Source organism: Zootoca vivipara, chromosome 3, assembly GCF_965207765.1.
Source record: "Zootoca vivipara chromosome 3, rZooViv2.hap1.1, whole genome shotgun sequence".
NCBI classification, from domain to species: domain Eukaryota; kingdom Metazoa; phylum Chordata; class Lepidosauria; order Squamata; family Lacertidae; genus Zootoca; species Zootoca vivipara.
In genome coordinates this window covers 63,599,367-63,620,143 of record NC_142586.1, presented here as the reverse complement: position 1 = coordinate 63,620,143, position 20,777 = coordinate 63,599,367, and the positions used below count along the sequence as shown (strand labels likewise).

Sequence of the window (20,777 nt, the reverse complement as noted above, 5' to 3'; positions counted from 1 at the left end):
TTGACCACACTTGTAGAAATATTTGACTGTAACTGATTTGTTACATAAACAAATTGGTTGCAAACCAACAATGTACAATTACCCAGCTACACCCCAACAGCCATTTTCTTGTCACCAAATGTTTCTACATGGATAGTCTGCTTTTCCACTTTATGTTGCCTATCATTCAGCTTATTTTTCTAAAAGGTGGGGAGGGGAGCACACATATCCAGGAGAAAGAGCTGTCAGCCATGCAACAAAGATACAGTGGTACCTCGGTTTATGAACACAATTGGTTCCGGAAGTCTGTTCATAAACTGAAGCGTTCATAAACTGAAGCAAACTTTCCCATTTAAAGTAAAGGAAAGTGGATTAATCCGTTCCAGACGGGTCCGCGGAGTACTCAACCTGAAGCGTACTTAACCTGAAGCATGGGTGTAATTGGTTCTGGAAGTCTGTTCATAAACTGAAGCGTTCATAAACTGAAGCGAACTTTCCCATTGAAAGTAATGGAAAGTGAATTAATCCGTTCCAGATGGGTCCGCGGCGTTCGTAAACCGAAAATTCGTAAACCGAGGTGTTCATAAACCGAGGTTCCACTGTACTGCAGTAAATATCTGGAAATCAAGGATAGTGTTTGGACCAGTGCATCAAGCTGTGCTGGTACCTTACACTGGTACTCCAAATTGGTTTAATTCTTAATGCATTCTGTTTATGAAACCTTGAGAATTTTAGTTTTGTAGGATGTTTAAATCCAAACTCTAGAGCCTCTTAGGATAAACAAGTGGTTTGCCTCACCCCTTTTAATCCACCAACTCCCACCAAGTTTGCAAAAGCATTTATTGTGACATTTATACCCCACCTTTCCTCAGAGCTTAAGGTGGTGTACATGGTTCCCCCCTCATTTTATCTTTACAACAACTCTGTAAGGTAGGTTAGATTATGAGACAGCAACTGCCCTAAGGATACCCAGTGAGCTTCATGAGAGAGTTGCAGATTTGAGCACTTGTCTCCTGCCAAACTAGCAGTTTGAAAGCACCTCAAAGTGCAAGTAGATAAATAGGTACCACTACAGCAGGAAGGTAAACGGTGTTTCTGTGTGCTGCTCTGGTTTGCCAGAAGCGGCTTTGTCATGCTGGCCACATGACCTGGAAGCTGTATGCCGGCTCCCTCGGCCAATAAAGCGAGATGAGCGCCGCAACCCCAGAGTCAGTCACGACTGGACCTAATGGTCAGGGGTCCCTTTACCTTTACCTTCTAAGTGAAATTCAACTCTCAACCACCACGCCACATTGCCTTATAATAAAATGCTCCTCAAACCACAAGTAAAAAAATTAAGATTTCAACACTTTAGACAAGGCAATGAGAAGCCTTGGAATTGCTCTTGGGTGGAACAGCAGAGGTGAAAAAGGATGGAATATGGTCTGATAGGTTCAAGAATCTCACACAGACAAGGGAGAAACAAGTTCTCCAAAAAGTGCCAGTTTGAACCCAATTGGCACTTTTTGAGCAAGTGTTTTTCCTACATCTTAGCTGCTGTCACAGTGCTTTACTTCTGTTGCTTTCCTTCCAAAAGCTTTGCATACAGCCTCATTGTAAACAGGAGTTTTATTATTTTCTTCAAGCAGATTTAAACTTGGATGCCGTTAATCCTGCTCTGTAGCTCTTACAGCTCATAGTTCTCCGAAGGAACAGGTGAAGATTTAGTAGACTATCTTGACAGGGTTGTGCATTCTGCTATTAACATGCTTTCACCATCCTAGGTGTTCCCCTCAAATCATCAAGTAGATTTGCCTACCACATCCTTGACAGCATGAAATTTATCTGAAGGTAGAACCAGTTTCTTATAATGTGTGACCAGTAGACAAATCAATTAGCACCTTTTATTATTAAGTCTCTCTGCTCCACCCAGTTCTGTATTACAGGGTTCTAGAAAATGAACCATATTTATCTTCAAAAGCGTCACACTGTTCTAACAAAATCATATAATTGACAAAATGAATGGACATCCAGTATCCAGAAACTCAGTGATGCAATTTTTGAGGATTAAAATTGAGTTTATTTTCAGGCACTTGTCATATGTTTACCAGATTTCAGACAATTGTGTGGGATGGATTGCTGAATGAAAGGAAGACTGCGGTGCCTGCCTGGAGTTAATGCAATCAAACTGTTTTCAATATGCAATAGATGTTGGAAGGGAAATACTGTGCATGCTATCACTCACACCAATAATAATCATGAAAAATGATTTTGAGAAACATTCCCAAATTATCTGTCAAAATAGTGTGTTCTGTTAACAACCTGTCAGTATAAACTTCATGTCAATGCAATTTAGATTTAGGGCTCCAGATTTGTAACATCCAAACTAAGGTATCATGGTATTTTAATCCAGTGCTAGATGTCTGCTCTTGCAAGGAGGCTTCCCAAGCCTTCCTTTTCACTGCAGCTTCCTAAGCACATCACCAAGGAAAGACCTAGGATGTGCTGCAATAGGATGGGAGAACTTAAAATCTGATTGAGGTAGCTTGCAAAAGCTACAGTACTTTTGCAAGCTCTCATTCTCCAATTCTTCCCTCTACTGCACTGACTTCTTGCACTTTCCAGTCCCCCCCAAGTGTCCCTGGTTCCTCAAGAGAGGGTTTTTGTGGGGGGGGCACAGTAGGAAAGAGAGAATGAGTGGTACGTACCCTTGCATATATGCTGTTCTACTTACAGAGCACTGGATACTTGACTGACAGTGCCAACTGCTGACTAGAAGCAGCAGCAAATACATCATCCAATAGACAATAGTATTTTGGTTCCTCCTGTTAACCTAACACTATAACGCAGTACGTACAGTTATGTTAAAGTACTATCCAAAAAAGGGCAAAGCTTCTTTCAGAAACCCAATACTGTACTGAACCTATGTACATTTTTTAGAAGTGAGAGTTGCAGGCTTACACATAAAGATTTACTTCTATTGGCTGTAAAAAGAAAGAAAGCTTGTTGGCATTTGGTATATTGAGGACAGTACAAAGCAGTAAGCCAGAAACTTGAACTCATTTCCAAAGAGCAATAACAGTGAGATACATGAAGTTATGAACATTTCACAGCTGTTTGGCCACATGGGAAAACAACAACACTTATTTTCAATTTATATAAAATTCCTGGGCTATTTTATGAAATGAGAGATCCTGCATTTGAAATCCTAGCTTCCCCCAACCCCAGTAGGTAACACTGAAAGGTAGCGCAGACATTCCCAGATAATTTTGCTTGGTGCTACAGCTGTTGAATTCAAGAAGCTGCAGTATATACCCCATAAAATGCATTAAACTGCATCAGACAGCATTATTCTTTTAATGTTGATTTTCTAGGCTGACCCAAGTGAGGTAAAGCATCTTAACAAGTGAATCGAAATCTTTAAAAGTGGAAAAGGTATTTCTGTATCATTTCCCCCTACCTACACTCACTAGTTAGAATGCAGGCAATATCATGTCTTGAAAAACATTCCTTAACACTGCCACTTTACAATAAATTAGTACTGTTTTGTTTTGTTTATTTAAAAAGTTCTTGCTTTGGTTTTTTATTACAGAAAGGTTTCAAGAAATATTATATTTATTTGCTTTGGTGTATTCTAATATTGTTGCAGAGATACATGATAGGCATTCTTCAAATTCATGCTTGTCCTACTCCAGGAAAACATGGAAGCTGCAGAAGTCTGAAAAATAGAAAAAAAGTTAAGTATTTAAAGAATTCCTTTTTTCATTGTTTGAAGAAACGTCTTTTTTTTTGTTCTCTCTCAAAAAAGGATATAAGACTGCAAATTATCTGTAACATTACTGTGCTTGAATTATTTTGCCTGGAGGGTAAGTAAAGCAAAACACTTAACTGTTCTACATGGTGTAGTGTACTTTCTCCTAATATAGACAGATCCCTAATGTATTATCCCACAGGGCTGTGTATGTTAGAGCAGTGAAGAAAAAAATATTCTCATCTTTCAGATTTATGTCAGTGCAGCTACTCCAATCTCATACACGGAATAATTTGTGAATGCCTTTTTCTCAATTAGAATAATTAATTAAACTATTACCAGTGCTAATTATTATTACCAGCATTATTACCAGCTAAGGTCCAATTCTACATATATATTTTTCCTGCACCATAAATTCCTGTACCCCGAGTAGAGACCAGAATACTCCACATCACTGATCCTTGGAATTTGAGGTTCTGTTATGTGAGTGTGGCCAGAAATAAAGGGTATGCAGCAGCTCACTGCAGCCAACATGCTGCTACCCTGCAGGCCAGGGTGGAGATTTTTTTCACCTGAGAACTGTATTCATTCATGGGAAAGTGGTTGGGGGCCATATGCAGTGGGTAGTGACAAAGCCTGAAGTAGGTGAGACTAAAGCCCATTCACACACCCTGTTTCCTTTCGTAGCTTAGCTACCTTGCTGTGTGCTGAGAAAGGAGCACAGTGAAGAAGTGTAGAAGGGAAGAGATCACCAAGCGAGCATCTCTCTCCATTGTGAGCCTGCTGCAGATCAAGTAAGGAGGAGGTGAGGGAGAAGGGATATGGCTTGGGGAAAATGGAAGAGGCTCGATTAGGAGACCCGTGGAGCAGAGGTTCCCCATTTCAGCTGTAGGCCATGAAAATTGTGTTTTCCCCCCCCTGGCAATTCTGCGCATAGTGTCCGCGGTTTGTTTTATCAGATATAGATGCATTAGCTATCATTTTGTAACTTCAAGGCTTGAAAATAGTACTGCACTCTGAGGAGGTGCCTATTATGATGGTCTGCAAGCTTCAGATTGGTGCAGATAATCACACGCTGATCCTTTATTTTGTGGGGGAAGGAGAAATGGTGAAAGCACCCATGTTTCTAGCATTACCTTCTGGGTTTATGATCAAAGTGCTGATTAATGTCCTAGTTGCTGTTGGGAGTGACTGCCTCTTCTCTAACATCCCACTGGTATCTCTTAAACCTGGTGCTTGCTGTAGTCTTAATTTGAGTATGCTGCTTGCATAATACACCCATACCCATAAGCAAGGACAAGTGCATTATACTCCACTCCCACCCTGCACCACTCCCTGTCACCTTCCACAAGTTGGAAGGCCAAGTCTAAAATGAGGGCTGGGTATGTGTGTGCTCCTTTGACATGGAGGCATGTATAGGCCAGCAGCATGTCTGAATAGGGCTTACCTGTACGCTGAGTTTATGACCACAATGTCTGTAGAGATGTGGTCTGAACAGTGGCTCTATAGTTGTAGAATTCCCTTCCTCCTGAGTTAATCAAAGTCCAAGCATATTTCAGGAATGTAGGACCGGGTGATCCCAAGTAGCTGAGATCTTAATAACCGCTTTCCAAACACTCTAGCACTTTGTGTGCAATTCAGAGTACTGTAATTAAAATCAATGGTTGTTTTGCAATTGACTTTAATAGGATGCGACTACATCCTTGGAGTCGTCTTAAAATAATCCACGGTCCATTTGCAAGGAAAGCATAAACTTGTTTATCCAATACTTGCTGGAATTCTCTGGAAAATTCAGACAGTACTTTTTGTACTCCCTTTAACAAGAAGCTTGAAATGGGAACGAAAAGTATAATTGCAAAATGCACTTCATAAAGCCTGGGCGCAGAAGGTTACACAAAAGGGCTTTTGATATTTCTGTAAAAGAAGCTGGACCAAACATGATATTTTTATTTTTCATTTTTATTTAGCAGCATTTATATAGTGCTTAACCATCCATAAACTGTAAGTGGTTTACAATGGGTGAAGAGCTGGATGTCACCTGTAAGATTTCCTTTAGCCAATATCTGAATTGTTGCCATATTATGGAATGTTTTAAATCAGGCACCCCCAAACTGCGGATGTTTTGGCCTACAACTCCCATGATCCCTAGCTAACAGGACTAGTGGTCAGGGAAGATGGGAATTGTAGTCCAAAATATCTGGAGGGCCGAAGTTTTGGGATGCCTGTTTTAAATGCTGATTTGCATGATGTCAGGAACTGAACTCAAACTCTGGTGAACAGAGTGGAATATCAGCTTGACTCAAAGAAATCTGTGTAGGTACTAAGGACAGGAAGAGCTGTGTGATGGTCAGGAAATGGGATAGGCTCTCCAGGTTCCCCCTCCCCACTGACTCCTTGGAATGCAAGATATTAAACCTTGGGCCTTATTCAAGCACAACACAAGACTCTACCACTGAGCTATTTTCCCCAAAGAGATTAGAAAAGGTTGGGATAGAGAGCAGTATATATATCTCAATAGTGCAGAAATTAACTTGGTGGAACATATTCCCCAGCCTTAATTCTACGGATACTTACTATCTGTGGTGAGGGACACAGCAGGCTAATTTCCTCTGGCCCTCCCTGAGTAACCAAGTCTCAGCTGCTCTCAACTGTAGACTTAACTTATAGAGTCATGCAATTCGCTGGACTTCGCTGAATCCTGTTTCTTCCTCCCCACCTCCTCCACCCCATGGCGAAAATGAGAACTACCAATAGAAAACTGATGGGGCATTGGAGGAAATGATAAGCACTTAGTTGTATGCTTTGGAAGGTCAATCTAAATTCACTATCAGAAATAAAACATAATCACATTCAAATAAATAAATAAATAAATAAATAAATAAATAACATAAGTGATTTGCTATGAAACATCCTTGATATACCAATTTATTAAAGATTTAGGTATGACAAGGATGAAAGCCACAAGATGTGAGAAAAGAAACATTAAAAGTCCATTTGAAATATCAAATCTCTTTTGTTCATTACTACTGTCAAACACCAAAGGGACTCATCTTTAACAAGAACTTCCACTCACCTTATTTTTGTGCTTTTATTAAAACAACCCCTTGACTTGTTCTGTTTCAGGGTCCAGGTCAATGTCATAGAAGCAAGGCCTTGTAGGCAATCCTGGCATTGTACTCATCTAGGGGAACAATGAACCAGAAGTTACGGTCCCGCAATTGTAAGCTGATAACCACACTGTGCATATATACCCATGATGAAGTGAAAGACCATATTGTTCTTCGTGGGCTCATAATTTCACATGCATTGAAATGAAAAGAATCAAGCCATCTGTTACTCCAATCCCTTTTGCTAAATCAGGTTCAGAAACTTTAAACAGATTCACTTATGCCTCAGATTGCTTAAAAATGTGTACAAGAACTCATGGAAAAGCAACGTAAAAGCTATACTGTGCAAAACCCTGTGGTGCAGAATTTTAGGAAATGGTGCATTCTTCAGGAGGAATATGGCAAAGGAAGTAGAAATGTAGATAGTTAACAACAAAGAATACATTCTCCTCTAGCCAACACACATTTGAAAATGAGTTATCAATACCTAAATGTTATTTAATGCACATGTAGAGGTTATAGGCACTACAACAGCATTTTCAAGATCAAACAATTGTTCTGTAAACAGAAATAAACTTCCATAAATAATAAGTTAACTCATTTACACAAGTAACAATAATGTTAGACAATATTTTAAATTAGTTGAAACTAATTTTGGCCCTGATAGTGCAAAATGGTTTAGATTAGAATCATAGAGTTGGAAGAGACCACAAGGGCCATCCAGTCCAACCCCCTGCCGAGCAGGAAACACCATCAAAGCATTCTTGACATATGCCTGTGAAGCCTCTGCTTAAAGACCTCCAAAGAAGGAGACTCCACCACACTCCTTGGCAGCAAATTCCACTGCCGAACAGCTCTTACTGTCAGAAAGTTCTTCCTAATGTTTAGGTGGAATCTTGTAGTTTGAATCCATTGCTCAGTGTTCGCTTCTCTGGAGCAGCAGAAAACAACCTTTCACCCTCCTCTATATGGCATCCTTTTATATATTTGAACATGGCTATCATATCACCCCTTAACCTTCTCTTCTCCAGGCTAAACATACCCAGCTCCCTAAGCCATTCCTCATAAGGCATTGTTTCCAGGCCTTTGACCATTTTGGTTGCCCTCCTCTGGACACGTTCCAGCTTGTCAGTATCCTTCTTGAACTGTGGTGCCCAGAACTGGACACAGTACTCCAGGTGAGGTCTGACCAGAGCAGAATACAGTGGTACTATTACTTCCCTTGATCTAGACGCTATACTCCTATTGATGCAGCCCAGAATTGCATTGGCTTTTTTCAGTAGTTAATCTGGCCCTGGAGACTTGAATACATCTAAACTAATTTGAGATTAATTTGTGTGTCAGCAAAGAGAAAAAGTTAACTATATGACGGCTCAACACAAATTCTGCAGATGTTCCTACATTTAAAATTATGCTGAATGAGAGGAATGCTTAACCCTTCCCAGCTTCTCCTGCAAATACCCTCCCCATTTTTATCCCATCCCTATAAACTCTGAAACAGGAAGGTAGCCCAGCTGGAGGAAACAAGTCCCCTGGGAGACTTCTCTTTCCTTTCCATGAAATTTTCCTGCAAGTTTTCCTCCCCCCCCATTCCTGTTATCTCAGTCCTATAGGGTTGGGACAATACATTTGCTAAGAATGTCTCTTAGCTCCATTCTAAGATCATAATGATGGGAAACAAGACCCTTTCTCTCAGTGCACAAGCTGTCACTGGCATGATTCAAAATCCTTTACTAAAAACTAGATTAATACAGAATTAAAGAAAACCACTGCCAATTTAGAACAGCTTGCCAAGCGTAATCTCTTAAAATAAAATGTCTGCTTTCACTAAACATAAAGGATTTCTTCTTTTTCTGGTAGAAGTGGGAGCACCACTAGGATCCTCCAGAGACACATATTTAGAGCATGTGTGCAGTGACTCAATATGGAGTTGGATGCCATGCAGCTAATTCTCCTTTAAAACCGAAGCTGCCAGCTTAAGCATGCTTTCTTAAAAGTGTGCTTAATACGTTTACAGCTCAATTCTCAAATTCATAGTTTGCCATTGTTTTGTTAAAACTAAAGATACTTTGTTGTTTGCTAGTTATTAGTTGAAGTTAAATCTATTTCTTATTAGGTTATTTCAGAATAAAAGATTCTGTCAAATTTCCCCTCTGATTTTTGTGTCTAAATGAAAGTCTAAAGCATTTCAAAGTGCAGGTTTTGTGCCACAATCATCTCTAAACCAAAGCCAAAGCCAATACATTTGTTTTTACAACATCTCAGCAAAGTGGGGTTACTGTACACAGATCGCCTCCTTCCCTCAGCACGGTTGCCCCTTTTCAATCAGCCAGCAGCGGCAATTTATCATTTAAAAAAATCTTAACTGTAGAGCTCCCATTTATTTGGTTCTTAGTGAAGGGCTTTCTGCAGACACTGCTCATACATATTCATTGTCCTGTATCAGGGCTCCCCAAGTCCTCTCTCCAACAAACCATGGCCACCTGCCCCACACCTGTTGACACATATAATGAAAACAGGTAAAAACGTGGCTGCAAAGGAATAGTTGGGAGCTTTAAAGGGTGCTCTGCTGATTGCTCCTTGGCAAAGTTAGGCATGTTCTTAGTGCTGATCAGCAGTCCCATAGAGATCAGGAACGCTGTAGAGCAGCCAATCTTCCCTAAGCAGGGTTGGCTGTAAATGCTAGTCAGCTGAACAGTGCTTATAGCCAGCCCCCCACAGGGAAATGCTTCCTTCAGCAGCATGGTTCAATTTCACACTGTGCAGGCAAAGGGTGCGGGGTTGGAAGTTGCCACCAGTCACCACCAGCAGTTGCAAACCTTGCTTCCTTTACCCGCAGTTTAAAATTAAGCCATGCCAGCAAAGGAAAACACTGCTCCTGGCATTATGATGATGTCAGCTGGATCCAGTTCCTCAATCCTGTCCTGTATGTCAATAGCAAACTCATTTTTCAAGTGTAGTTCCTGATATGGGGGCACAGGGGAGAAACCATTTACACACAAGAAGAAGGTATTTGCAGGCTTGGGAGAACTCCAAGCTTTGGAAAAGTACAGGAATATTTTTAATAGAAAACACAGAAGGAAGGGGCGTTACGAGAATAACTCAATGAGACTAAGCTTGCTCAGTGGGCAAGCATGGGATGCTGTCTGACTTGTAGGCTGATGTAGAAACGGGAGAGGGAGGGGAGAGAGGATGAATGGAATAGAAAGAAGTATCCTGGACCTGGAAGAAGGCATGGCTAGCTGGAACCCTAGACAGCTTCCCACACTGCAATGTTTTGTTACAGACATCACTTGTGGAGAAGAATAAATAATTTGGTGAACACAGAAGGTCCACCTGATATTCCGACACTTCAGCAAACCCTGCCTGCATTGAACAAATCGCAGCCACAATTAGCAGAAGAGCGGGTTTTTATTTTACCTTTTGAAAAATGGAAACATTCTCAAATGCACAACAGCTTCTGCACAGTGAAGTGCACAGTACACATACTCTGCAAATAAGCATCTTTCCCCCAATAGTCCTGGGACTTTAATCAATTACTTAAAATGGCCCAATAGATTTGAGGTATCGTGTTCCCATAATAAATGTCAGCATTCCCTGTTTTACTCAGTATGACTGGGAAATGGTTAATGCTTAAATAAAAGAAGAAAAATTATGTGAGAGGGGTATAATTTAATTAGGCTTTAGTAGTATAGTTTGGCTCAAAGAAACAAAGGGCATATATACTAAAGCTATATTCAAGATGGAATTGGTTGTCATAGGCAATCCTCACAAAGCTCCCTTTCCTACAAAAATATAAAAACAAAATCCCAAAACCTCAGATTGAAAAAACAGATGCTTGGGGCAGGCCTTGGAAAAGAGTCAAGATTTTAAGAACTCTAATAATTTTAGACTTTCAGGCAACATTATTTCCCCAAAACAATTGATAATACCTAAACAATTCTTTAAAAACATAATCTCGCTGTATACATTTGGTACCTCAAAATAAATACATGGGTTTATGAAAGCCATTAATCACAATTTTAAGCAGTTGGGGTAGGGGAGATTAATAATGCACTTTTCTGAAGTTCTACTTGGATTTGACTACATTTTTATCCAAAGGTAAGAATGTACTAAAACTATCACCACAGGAACCAGATTAGCCATGAATCATGGATACAGAAAAAAAAATGCTATCAAAACCCCACCCTTCCTATCCAAGTATTTGTTTAGAGATACTTTATAAAAATTAATTTCATACAAAGAAATGTAAATATATAAATAAAGAGTTACTATGACATTTCTCAAATAGTAGGCTGGGCACAAGTGAGATTCATGAGCCACCACAATCCATCTATGCATTAATATAGTGAATTTTACAAGCTTCTGTTTTTTGAAAAGCACAAAATACATTGTGCCATTTAAAGTTAAGAGATGCTTCATATACCCTATTCTCTTTATTGTAATCTGTTATGTTTTTAATATATTTTAAAATTGTTATAACACGGCCTGGGACGTTATGGTGAAGGATGGGTAAGAAATAAAAGTAGCTTATATGTAGGAATTCAGAGTCTCCATCTTGAAATTAAGCAGTTACAGGTAGGTAGCCGTGTTGGTCTGAGTCAAAGCAAAATAAAAAAATTCCTTCACTAGCACCTTAAAGACCAACTAAGTTTTTATTTTGGTATGAGCTTTCGTGTGCATGCACACTTCGTCAGATACCAGTTTGTATAAGAATTTAGTTTAGTTTAAGCAGTTTGTATAAGAATTTAGTAGTGTCGTGTTTTGAGCCAAATTCTGGGATTAGAACACAGTTGGGGACAGTTTTCATCTGTCACTGCACATCTGTTAGTAACATGCTAATGACAGGAAAACTCATTTATTAGGCCTGTTAATGTGAAGCAAACTAATTGTTCCCTGAAGTAACAATTCCTGAATACAAATGTTCATATTTAGCACTAGTCCCCTAACTGCTTTTCTAATAAAATATTATTTTACTATGTCTTCTGCTAAGCATCCAAATAAAATTGTTTTACTAGAACAGCCAAAGGAGGAAACAAGTCCCTTTGTAATCCCAGCCACTGTATAGAACATACTGGTACTTCTTCCAAGATCTCTGTTCAAATCTCAACTTAGTTGTGGACTTACTGGGTGACTAAGGCAAGTTAATGTCTGAAATTCTACTCCCCAATCAGTTAAACAGAAACAGCACTCTCTACTTCTCCTCACAGGAGCATCCAAAGAGCTTTTGGCACCCATCTGTCTTGAGAGACAATGGAGTGAGCCTTAGGGGTGAAGTGAAACCACTGTGTTACGAGCACTGAAGTGACCTCCCTGGGGCACACACACTCCAGGGAAAGCCTTTTTTAAACAAAAGGTCTTCAATACCTGCCTAAATATCAAATTGGTAGCGATTTGTCTAATTTCAGTTGGTACCAGGTTGGGCCTGCAACTCTAAAAGTCCACTAAATGTACCTGTAGGATAGAAGCCATACTCCCAGCAGAGGAGCACAATTGCTCAGCTGGTGAGGTGGTCACATTAGTGTTTAAAGCAGGCATCCCCATACTGCGGCCCTTCAGATGTTTTGGCCTACAACTCCCATGATCCCTAGCTAACAGGACCGGTGGTCGGGGAATATGGGAACTGTAGTCCAAAACATCTGGAGGGCTGAAGTTTGGGGGTGCCTGGTTTAAAGCCTTAACAACTCCAGCCCAAAATATCTGAAAGGCCACTTCCTTCCCTATACAGTAATACCTCGGGTTACGAACGCGATCCGTTCCGGATCGCAGTTCGTAACCCGAATAGTTCGCAAACCGAGCACGATGGGCGCCGCCATTTTGCGCATGCGCAAATCGCGCGATCGCGCGCGGCTTATGCGCGCGGGCGCGGGGCGAAAACACTTCCGGGTTTGCGCAGTTCGTAACCCGAACTGTTCGCAAACCGAGGTGGTCGTAACCCGAGGTACGACTGTAGACCCTAAGTTGTAGAACTCCACCCCCCACAGAGGTGTGTCTGGGAACTTCATTATGCCATTTCCTATGAGTGCTGAAGATGCTGGATGCTCTTTACCAGGCACCCCCCAACTTCGGCCCTCCAGATGTTTTGGACTACAATTCTCATCATCCCTGACCACTGGTCCTCTTAGCTAGGGATCATGGGAGTTGTAGGCCAAAACATCTGGAGGGCCGCAGTTTGGGGATGCCTGCTCTTTACCATGGCTTTTAAGTTGTTTACAATGTTTTTAATGTTGCAGGTGAAGGGTGGGTAATAAATCAATAACCTGCAATCTTACATGCTTCTTCTCTGACCCTACCTATTCAATACCGTGGTGACTGAAGCTATCCCATGAGCCAGCATTGCTCTGACAAAGTTAGAATCATAGAAGCATAGAGTTGGAAGGCACCACAAGGATCATCTCATCCAACCACCTGCAATGCAGGAATCTTTCACCCAATGCTGGGCTTGACCCCATGGTGCTGAGATTATGAATTTCATGGTCTACCAACTGAGTTATCCCAACTGTTAGAATCAGAACACATCTTGCAGTTATTGCTACATCTCGGCATATACTAGTTTATTCATTCTCCAACTACCAGGTTGTCAACATGGTACCCTCCATATACTGGACCATAGTTTCCACTATTCCTGGTCCTTGCCTATCTTGATTGGAACTAATGGTAGCTATAGTCCAACAGCATCGTATTAGCTGACCTTGCCCAAATATCCGCAGCTGGGCTTGGTAGTATAACTGAACCATGAAATAAACATTTTTAATACATCGCTTTTTTAAAAAATATTTGAACTGATTCAGGTTTCAAACAAACAAACCCAAAGGATGATGGATCAAAAGGAGCTAATTTCTGGTGAAGCATTTTTGGCACAGAAGCCTTTCTACAACATTACTGTTTAGCCAGAGGCAAAATCAGCCAGGAATCATCTAGAGTTCAGCTTGCCTCCTATTACTCCCCCTCTTCTGTGACCTCAAGTAAATTAAAGCTTTCCATCATGACAAGGTTTCAAATAATAAGCAGCTCAAGAGTTTAAGAAATTCTTCAGCATATTTAAGGAAAAGTGATGCCATCAACCAACTAAAGTATTTTCCCACAGAAGGCATCCAAGTAAGTTCACAGTCCCTCCTAGAACGTAACTCCTTGTACATTGCTGGCAAAGCATGCATGTTCAAACCCAGCCAGCATTTCCAGCCATAGCTTATGTTGAGCAATCTTGATTAGAGAGAATAATATTTTGACATTACCTTCTGCTGCAGATTTTTGTACTTAAATGTATAACATAGCTGTGCAGAAATGGTTACTACCTTAAACACAGATATCATTAAAAGAGCGATCATACATGCAGTTACTAAAATTAGTCCCCTGCTACATGACTACGAATTGCAACATATGACCCTTTGAGGGGGTTATTTAGGAGCAAGTTTAAGCTTAAGCACCTTAGTTTCTAAAGTTCCAAATATAATTGATTTTATTCCACAACTAGTCAATAAGAGTTAGTCGATACAGTATGAGACTCCCTCCCCACCCCCTGCATACCCCAACCCTCTCCTCATCAAGTCAGTGAGGATAATACTTTACACATCTGAAGAAGCAGGCTTGAGTTCATGAAAGCTTGTGCTGCAAGAACCGAAGAGTCAATTTAAGACCAGAGTTAGTGTGGCATGATGGCTAAAATGTTGGGTTTGAATGTGGCATTGTTCAAATCCCTACTACCCCTGTGAGGTCACGAGCCAGTTAATGTTATGTCCCCTGCATCCACATCCCAGTGAGGGAGGACTCAGGTTCAGACGTCTCACAAGTCAACCCCCGCTCAGTGGGGAGGTGGAACCCTCAGCAACCCCATCTACCCCATCCTTGCCTGAGGACACAGGTCTTCCAGCATCCTCAACTCTGGGGATGACTCCCCTGTAGCTTCTCCTGTTCCACAGCCACGCAGGAGCATGCAACTAAAATGAGCTACTTAAAAGATTGCACCCAGCTCACCCAAGAGGGTGGAACCACTAGAAGGGAAGCCTTGGCACTCTTCGGATAACTTTGGTTCTCTGCTGAAACACCACCTTCCAAAGCTCGACCAGAAGAGTCCATTGGGAGTAGCTAGAGTCCTGATAGGGCCTGGTTTTACAGGAAGAGACTCTGGTAATCTCTTTCATTTTTCCTGGTGAGCACCAAGTCCCAGCAGAACATGATAGTGTATCCCAAGCTTCGCCTTCCTCACAGGGTTGCTTGAGATTATAGCACCTTAGAGACCAACTAAGTTTGTTCTTGGTATAGGCTGGTCTCTAAGGTGCTACTGGACAATTATTATTATTATTATTATTATTATTATTATTATTATTATTATAATATATTTCTACTGCGCCAGACCAACACGGCTACCTACCTGAATCTAGAACCATGGGTTACTTGAGACAAACATATTGCTCTGAATACCTATGTCTAATATACAGATGAAGCAATATTCAGGTCAGGACACAACAGTATGAAGCTGTTGTTTTAAACGGTAGATTCAGGAGGAGTGCCATTTTCCTGCCTCCAATCTCCTTTTCTCTGTGCCATTTGAAATTGGCAGAATGTATTTAGATTTTTGAAATTGTGTTTACTTAACATTCAAGGGGTGAGCCACAAGGACAAATGCACTAGCTTCACACCACCACCACGGTTTGGGTCACATTCCAACTTGTGACTTCTACAATGGGGAGCCTTCCAAATTCATGAAAGCTCCCCATGCATTTTAGAACTCCATAAAGGTAAAGGTAAAGACCCCTGACCATTAGGTCCAGTCGTGACCGACTCTGGGGTTGCAGCGCTCATCTCGCATTATTGGCCGAGGGAGCCAGCGTACAGCTTCCAGGTCATGTGGCCAGCATGACAAAGCCGCTTCTGGCGAACCAGAGCAGCACACGGAAATGCCGTTTACCTTCCCGCTGTAGTGGTACCTATTTATCTACTTGCACTTTGACATGCTTTTGAACTGCTAGGTGGGCAGGAGCTGGGACTGAGCAACGGGAGCTCACCACATCGTGGGGATTCGAACCACCGACCTTCTGATTGGCAAGCCCTAGACTCTGTGGTTTAACCCACAGCGCCATCCGCGTCCCTTAGAACTCCATAGTTCTAAATATACTATTAGAACTCCATAGTTCTAAATATAACACTGGCTGTATATTGGTTTATAAATTATGACAGTAAAAGTAATTGCAATCCTATGTTGGCCAATGCAGTACCTCCAGAAGGTAGGAGGCATCATTTTATCAGGTACTCCAGGGCACAAGAAAAAAAAATTGTGACCTATTACCGGTATTGTGAGGTCAAGATACCAAAACCGGCATGCTGTGTAAATAATAGCCTAAACTACACATTTCAAGGTTTTCTTTCTTCTGGGTTACACACATTTACTGGTTTAGTTATTAGAGATTGGGGTTCCAGCTGCACAGCTGAAGTGGTACCCCTGCCCCCTGTGTCTTCTGTGGTTACCGGAGATATGGCAGAGCACAACAGCCCAGTTTTTAATATATCAGTATTTTTTTCTAGCACAAAGTGTTTTATGTTAGTTTTGCACATGAGGCAATCAGGCTCTGAAAACAGAGTTGAAGGTAGTATTGGCACAGCTTGGAAAAGTCAAGATTGGGATTTGCACAGATTTGTCACACAACACCTTTTCGCAGAGCCAAAGAGATAGTCTGATAAATAGCCATATGTAACGGATTGACACAGTTTTGAAATATTTATTCCTACCTGGCTGGAAAAGAGTTAATCCACCTCCAGCCTGACTGACATAACATTCTGATGGGGGCGGGACTGTTCCCAGTTTAAAAGGAGAGAGGAGCAGTTTGGTCAGTTAGGTGGTTGGCAGTTGGCAGTTGGGAGTTAGGGAGTTGGTAGAGAGCAGAGTGTTAAAGAGGGATGCAGGAGCTGTATGAAGAAAACTGTGTTAAATAAAAAAGAAGATATGTGCTTTTAAGAACCAAAGAAACTCATGTTTATAAGTTAAATAATAAAGTTAAATGTGCTTAAACGTTCACTGACTCGGCAGTGTCTCAGTACCTTCAGAGGTGTGACAAAGAGGGGAGAACAAAGCTTTCCTGGGGAAGAGGAAACTGTTTGCTGTTTCTCCTGTCATACAAAGGGCTGGTTAGCGAAGCCGAAGGAGCCACATAGTTGCCTAAGGGAGAGGCACACTGTAGCAGTAGGGATCCCAGGGAGGGAGACCCCACTGGTGGCAATAGGTTTCGAACGCAGAGCCTGAGGTACTCTGGAGACAAGTCCAATTTGGACTCTGGAGGTTTTTTTCTCCTGTTTGTGGAGAAGCACAGGGAGAGCCTCTGAGGTTAAAGCAGTGAGGTGGGGGATCCATCACACCATACAGTATAGAAGGGACAGCAGAGGCTGAGTAACTTGCAAGCTGAACCCTTTCCCTTGTATACTTCCTGCATTTGCAGCTGTACAACCATTTAAAAACTAAATTTCTTGTTTGGGAGATTTGCTACAGAGCATCTTATTATGCATTGAATAGTTTAGGTGGCCTCAGTGGCCCAGAGTGCTTTCCATCAGCTTCAGCTGGTGGCCCAGCTACGCCCCTATCTGGACAGGGATAGCCAAACTGTTGCTGTCTATGCTCTGGTAACTAGTGGTGGAGGAAGCCTCTCTGGCACCCGGGGTGGGGTGCGGCGGGGCGGGGCAAATTGCCCAGCTGCACATGTGTGGCGCCCATATGGACGGCGCTTGAGTGGCACCCCGTACGGATGGCGTGTGCGCACCCTCGGCTGCTCTACAGCTGGGGGGAGGCAGTGGGCCATCTTGTCACCCCCCAGGGTGGCACCCGGAGCGGCCTGCCCCCCGCCCCTCCTTCATACGCCCCTGCTGGTAACCTCAAAGTTAGATTACTACAATGCATTATACATAGGGCTGCTTCCGAAGACAGTTTGGAAACTTCAGCTAGTGCGGAATTCAGTGGCAAAGTTGCTCAACAGAGCAAGATGGTTTGAGCATATTATACCAATCCTTGTCTGACTGCTACCAATTAGTTTCTGGGCCCAATGCAAAGAGCTGGTTTTGACCTATAAAGCCTTAAATGGCTCAGGACCGCAATACCTCAAGGACTGCCTCTTTCCATATGAACCTACCTGGACCCTGAGATCATCTTTTGAGGCCCTCCTCCTTTTGAGGCCCTTCAAGAGGTCTGGAGGGTGGCAACACAAGAATGGGCCTTCTCTGCAGTGGCTCCCCGTCTGTGGAATGCTCCCCCCAGGGAAGTTTGCCTGGTGCTTTTATTATACACCTTTAAGCACCAGGCAAAAATGTTCCCTTTTAACCAGGCCTTTGGTTGATTTGATTGACATCCTATGCCCATTTAAAATGTGGGGTTGGGGGGGTATTATTGGGTTGTTTTTATTTTGATTATGTATTTTGTGGTTTTATATTTTGATTTTATTCTGTGAACCGCCCTGAGACCTCCAGGTATAGGGTGGCATAATAATAATAATAATAATAATAATAATAATAATAATAATAATAAATGAATAAAAATGCATTACACTAGTCATTTATTAATTATTAATTATTATTATTATTATTATTATTATTATTATTATCCTATTTTATCCTATCCTCCTAGAGGAGCCGAAGGTGGCACACAACAAGTGCTCTCTCTCTCTCTCTCTCTCTCTCTCTCTCTCTCTCTCCCCCTCCTTTATGGCAATTATTATTATTTCTGTGTATTAGAAAATGAAAATATCTTTTAAAAAAATCTTGAAAAAAATTCTTAAAAACCATTCCAATACACATGCAGACCAGGAAAGACCTCAGCTTTCTTTTTTGAAAGAAAAAGAACTTCAGTAGGCAGAAGAAACAAGAGAGAGAGAGTACCCGTCTAATATTCAGGGGCAGGGGATTCCCATAGCTATGATTCCTGTGTTGTGTGGAATAGACCTCTGAGTAGACTGAGTAGGTCTGAAATGAGTGAGACAATCTTTCGGGTATCCTGGACCCAAACTGTAAAGGACCAGAAACAGTAGCTAATTGTCAGTCAATGCAATTTTCTCAACAGCAGGGTAACATGTGGTAATATCCTGCCCCAGTGAGCAGTTGAGTCACTGCGTTTTGCACCAGCTGCAGCAACCCACCTAGAGTGCACTGTAGTAATCCAGCCTGGAGGTTACCAGCACATGGACAACAGTGTTCAGGCTATCTTGGCCCAGAAACAGCTGTCACTGTCTTATCAGCCAAAGGAGACCCAGAAGCACCCACAGACTGCCAACCTCCAAAGCAGGCAGTTGTCCAATTATCCTGATACAGGAAGCATCCACCCATTGTGGCCTCCATCTTACCAGGATTCAGAATCAGTTTACTGACCCTTATCCAGCCCACCACCAACGCCAGGCGTAGTGGCACCTCACAGCACAGCCAGGCGGGCAAAAGAAAATCACCCACTGCTATTCTCTGAAACTGACCCTGAAGATAGTATTGGAACCACTGCTAGATTGTCTCCAACACCCATTTCCCTAAGTTGACTCAGTCAGTATTATCAAAAGCTGGTGAGAGAACAAGGAACAATAACAGAGTTGCACTCCCCTGTGCTTATTCCAATAAAGGCCATACGTTACGGCAACCAAGGCTGATTGAGTCCCATAATCATGATCCAGCTTTCTATAATTTGATTTACATTTGAGGTACTGTATATTTAAAACCACCACTACTGAAATGCAAGAATGTGTGCCCCTTGCAGAAACAGCTTAGCACAGTAAAACAGTAAATCATTTTGACTTTCTCTTACTATATGCTAACAACATGGAGATAATGGCATGTTTTTATTTTGCTTTTTTACCATGTTTCTGAAAGACAAAAGGTTAACTTGTATTCATGTAACCTGAAGTCTATATCCATATTCAGCCTTTTGTGGGGGGCGGTTCACATACCCCCTTGAATCAACATTAATGCTGCAATAAGTATATTTATCTCCCTTTGCCAAACAGATAGCTATAATTTCCTGCACAATGGAGGGGAAAGATTGGAACTAATATATCTGTTTGGATAGCTGTGTAATGCATTCCTCTTCTGTTTTTCCTGTACTGCATTTGTAATCAGAGCTCTCTCTCAAAATTCAATTAAATGGAAGCTAATAAAAATTAACTTAGTCTTTTGACAGCAGCATCCCATGGAAGGAATACCTTATTCAATCAGAGGAAAACAGTATACTGTAGTAGAAAAATACAAAGCACATTCTCTCTCGCGTTCCTGCTTTGACCTCACTTAAAGTCCTTTCTCAACATTACCTTTGTGATTTAGGAACAGCTGCAGCAGGGCACCGCCTCATACCACAAAGGGAGCCAGGAGACCTGGGCCACATGGAAGGATCCACTGGCGTGGCTTTCTCTCTATTAGCATTAAGCCAGCTTCTGAAAGGAGCTATGCTAACATAGAGAGGAATAAAAGTTGAAATTGCCTTCTGCAAGTTTATTTCTCAGGTTATAGGCAGGCAAATGCCAAACCTTGGTTGAACAAAATATGCTTTAAAATAATGATGTCAGATTAACAGAACAGAGAAGAGGAGGTATATTGATTTTATAAATCAGAAAACTGAGCTGTAAAAACAACTTATTGTTTCTTGTGGCTGCACTGCATGGGCAGCCAACATCAGTGTGTATGTGGGAGAGAGATGAATGGGATTGATCCATGGGGACTACTGGAATACTTCACACTCATGAAGCCTGTTGGAATAAAAGGATCCTAATGTGACATTGTGACCTGAGGGCTAGCTCAGTTGGTTGAGCATGAGACTTAATTTCAGGGTTGTGGGTGAAAAAAATTGGGTGAAAGATTCCTGCATTGCAGGGGGTTGGAATAGATAATCCCTGTAGTCCCTTCTAACCTGCTTTCATAACACTGAACACGCTGGTTTCTTACAGACTAAACTGAACCAAAAAACTATAGGGTGAGGCAACCACATTGTAAAACACTTATCAGCTAGTACT

General features: G+C 41.6%; 1 protein-coding gene across 1 annotated transcript in view; it reads right to left on the bottom strand.

Annotated features, from left to right (window-relative positions):
• Positions 1–2,015: 2,015 nt before the first annotated feature.
• Positions 2,016–20,777, bottom strand: part of MTHFD1L (methylenetetrahydrofolate dehydrogenase (NADP+ dependent) 1 like) — a 114,255-nt gene continuing 95,493 nt past the window's right edge. Inside the window, exons 27-28 of the mRNA XM_035108760.3 lie at positions 6,783–6,890; positions 2,016–3,676 (exon numbers count right to left, since the gene is read on the bottom strand). Coding sequence (XP_034964651.3) covers positions 6,801–6,890 — 90 coding nt within the window. The 3' untranslated portion in view covers positions 2,016–3,676; positions 6,783–6,800. The remainder of the gene's footprint in view (positions 3,677–6,782; positions 6,891–20,777) is intronic.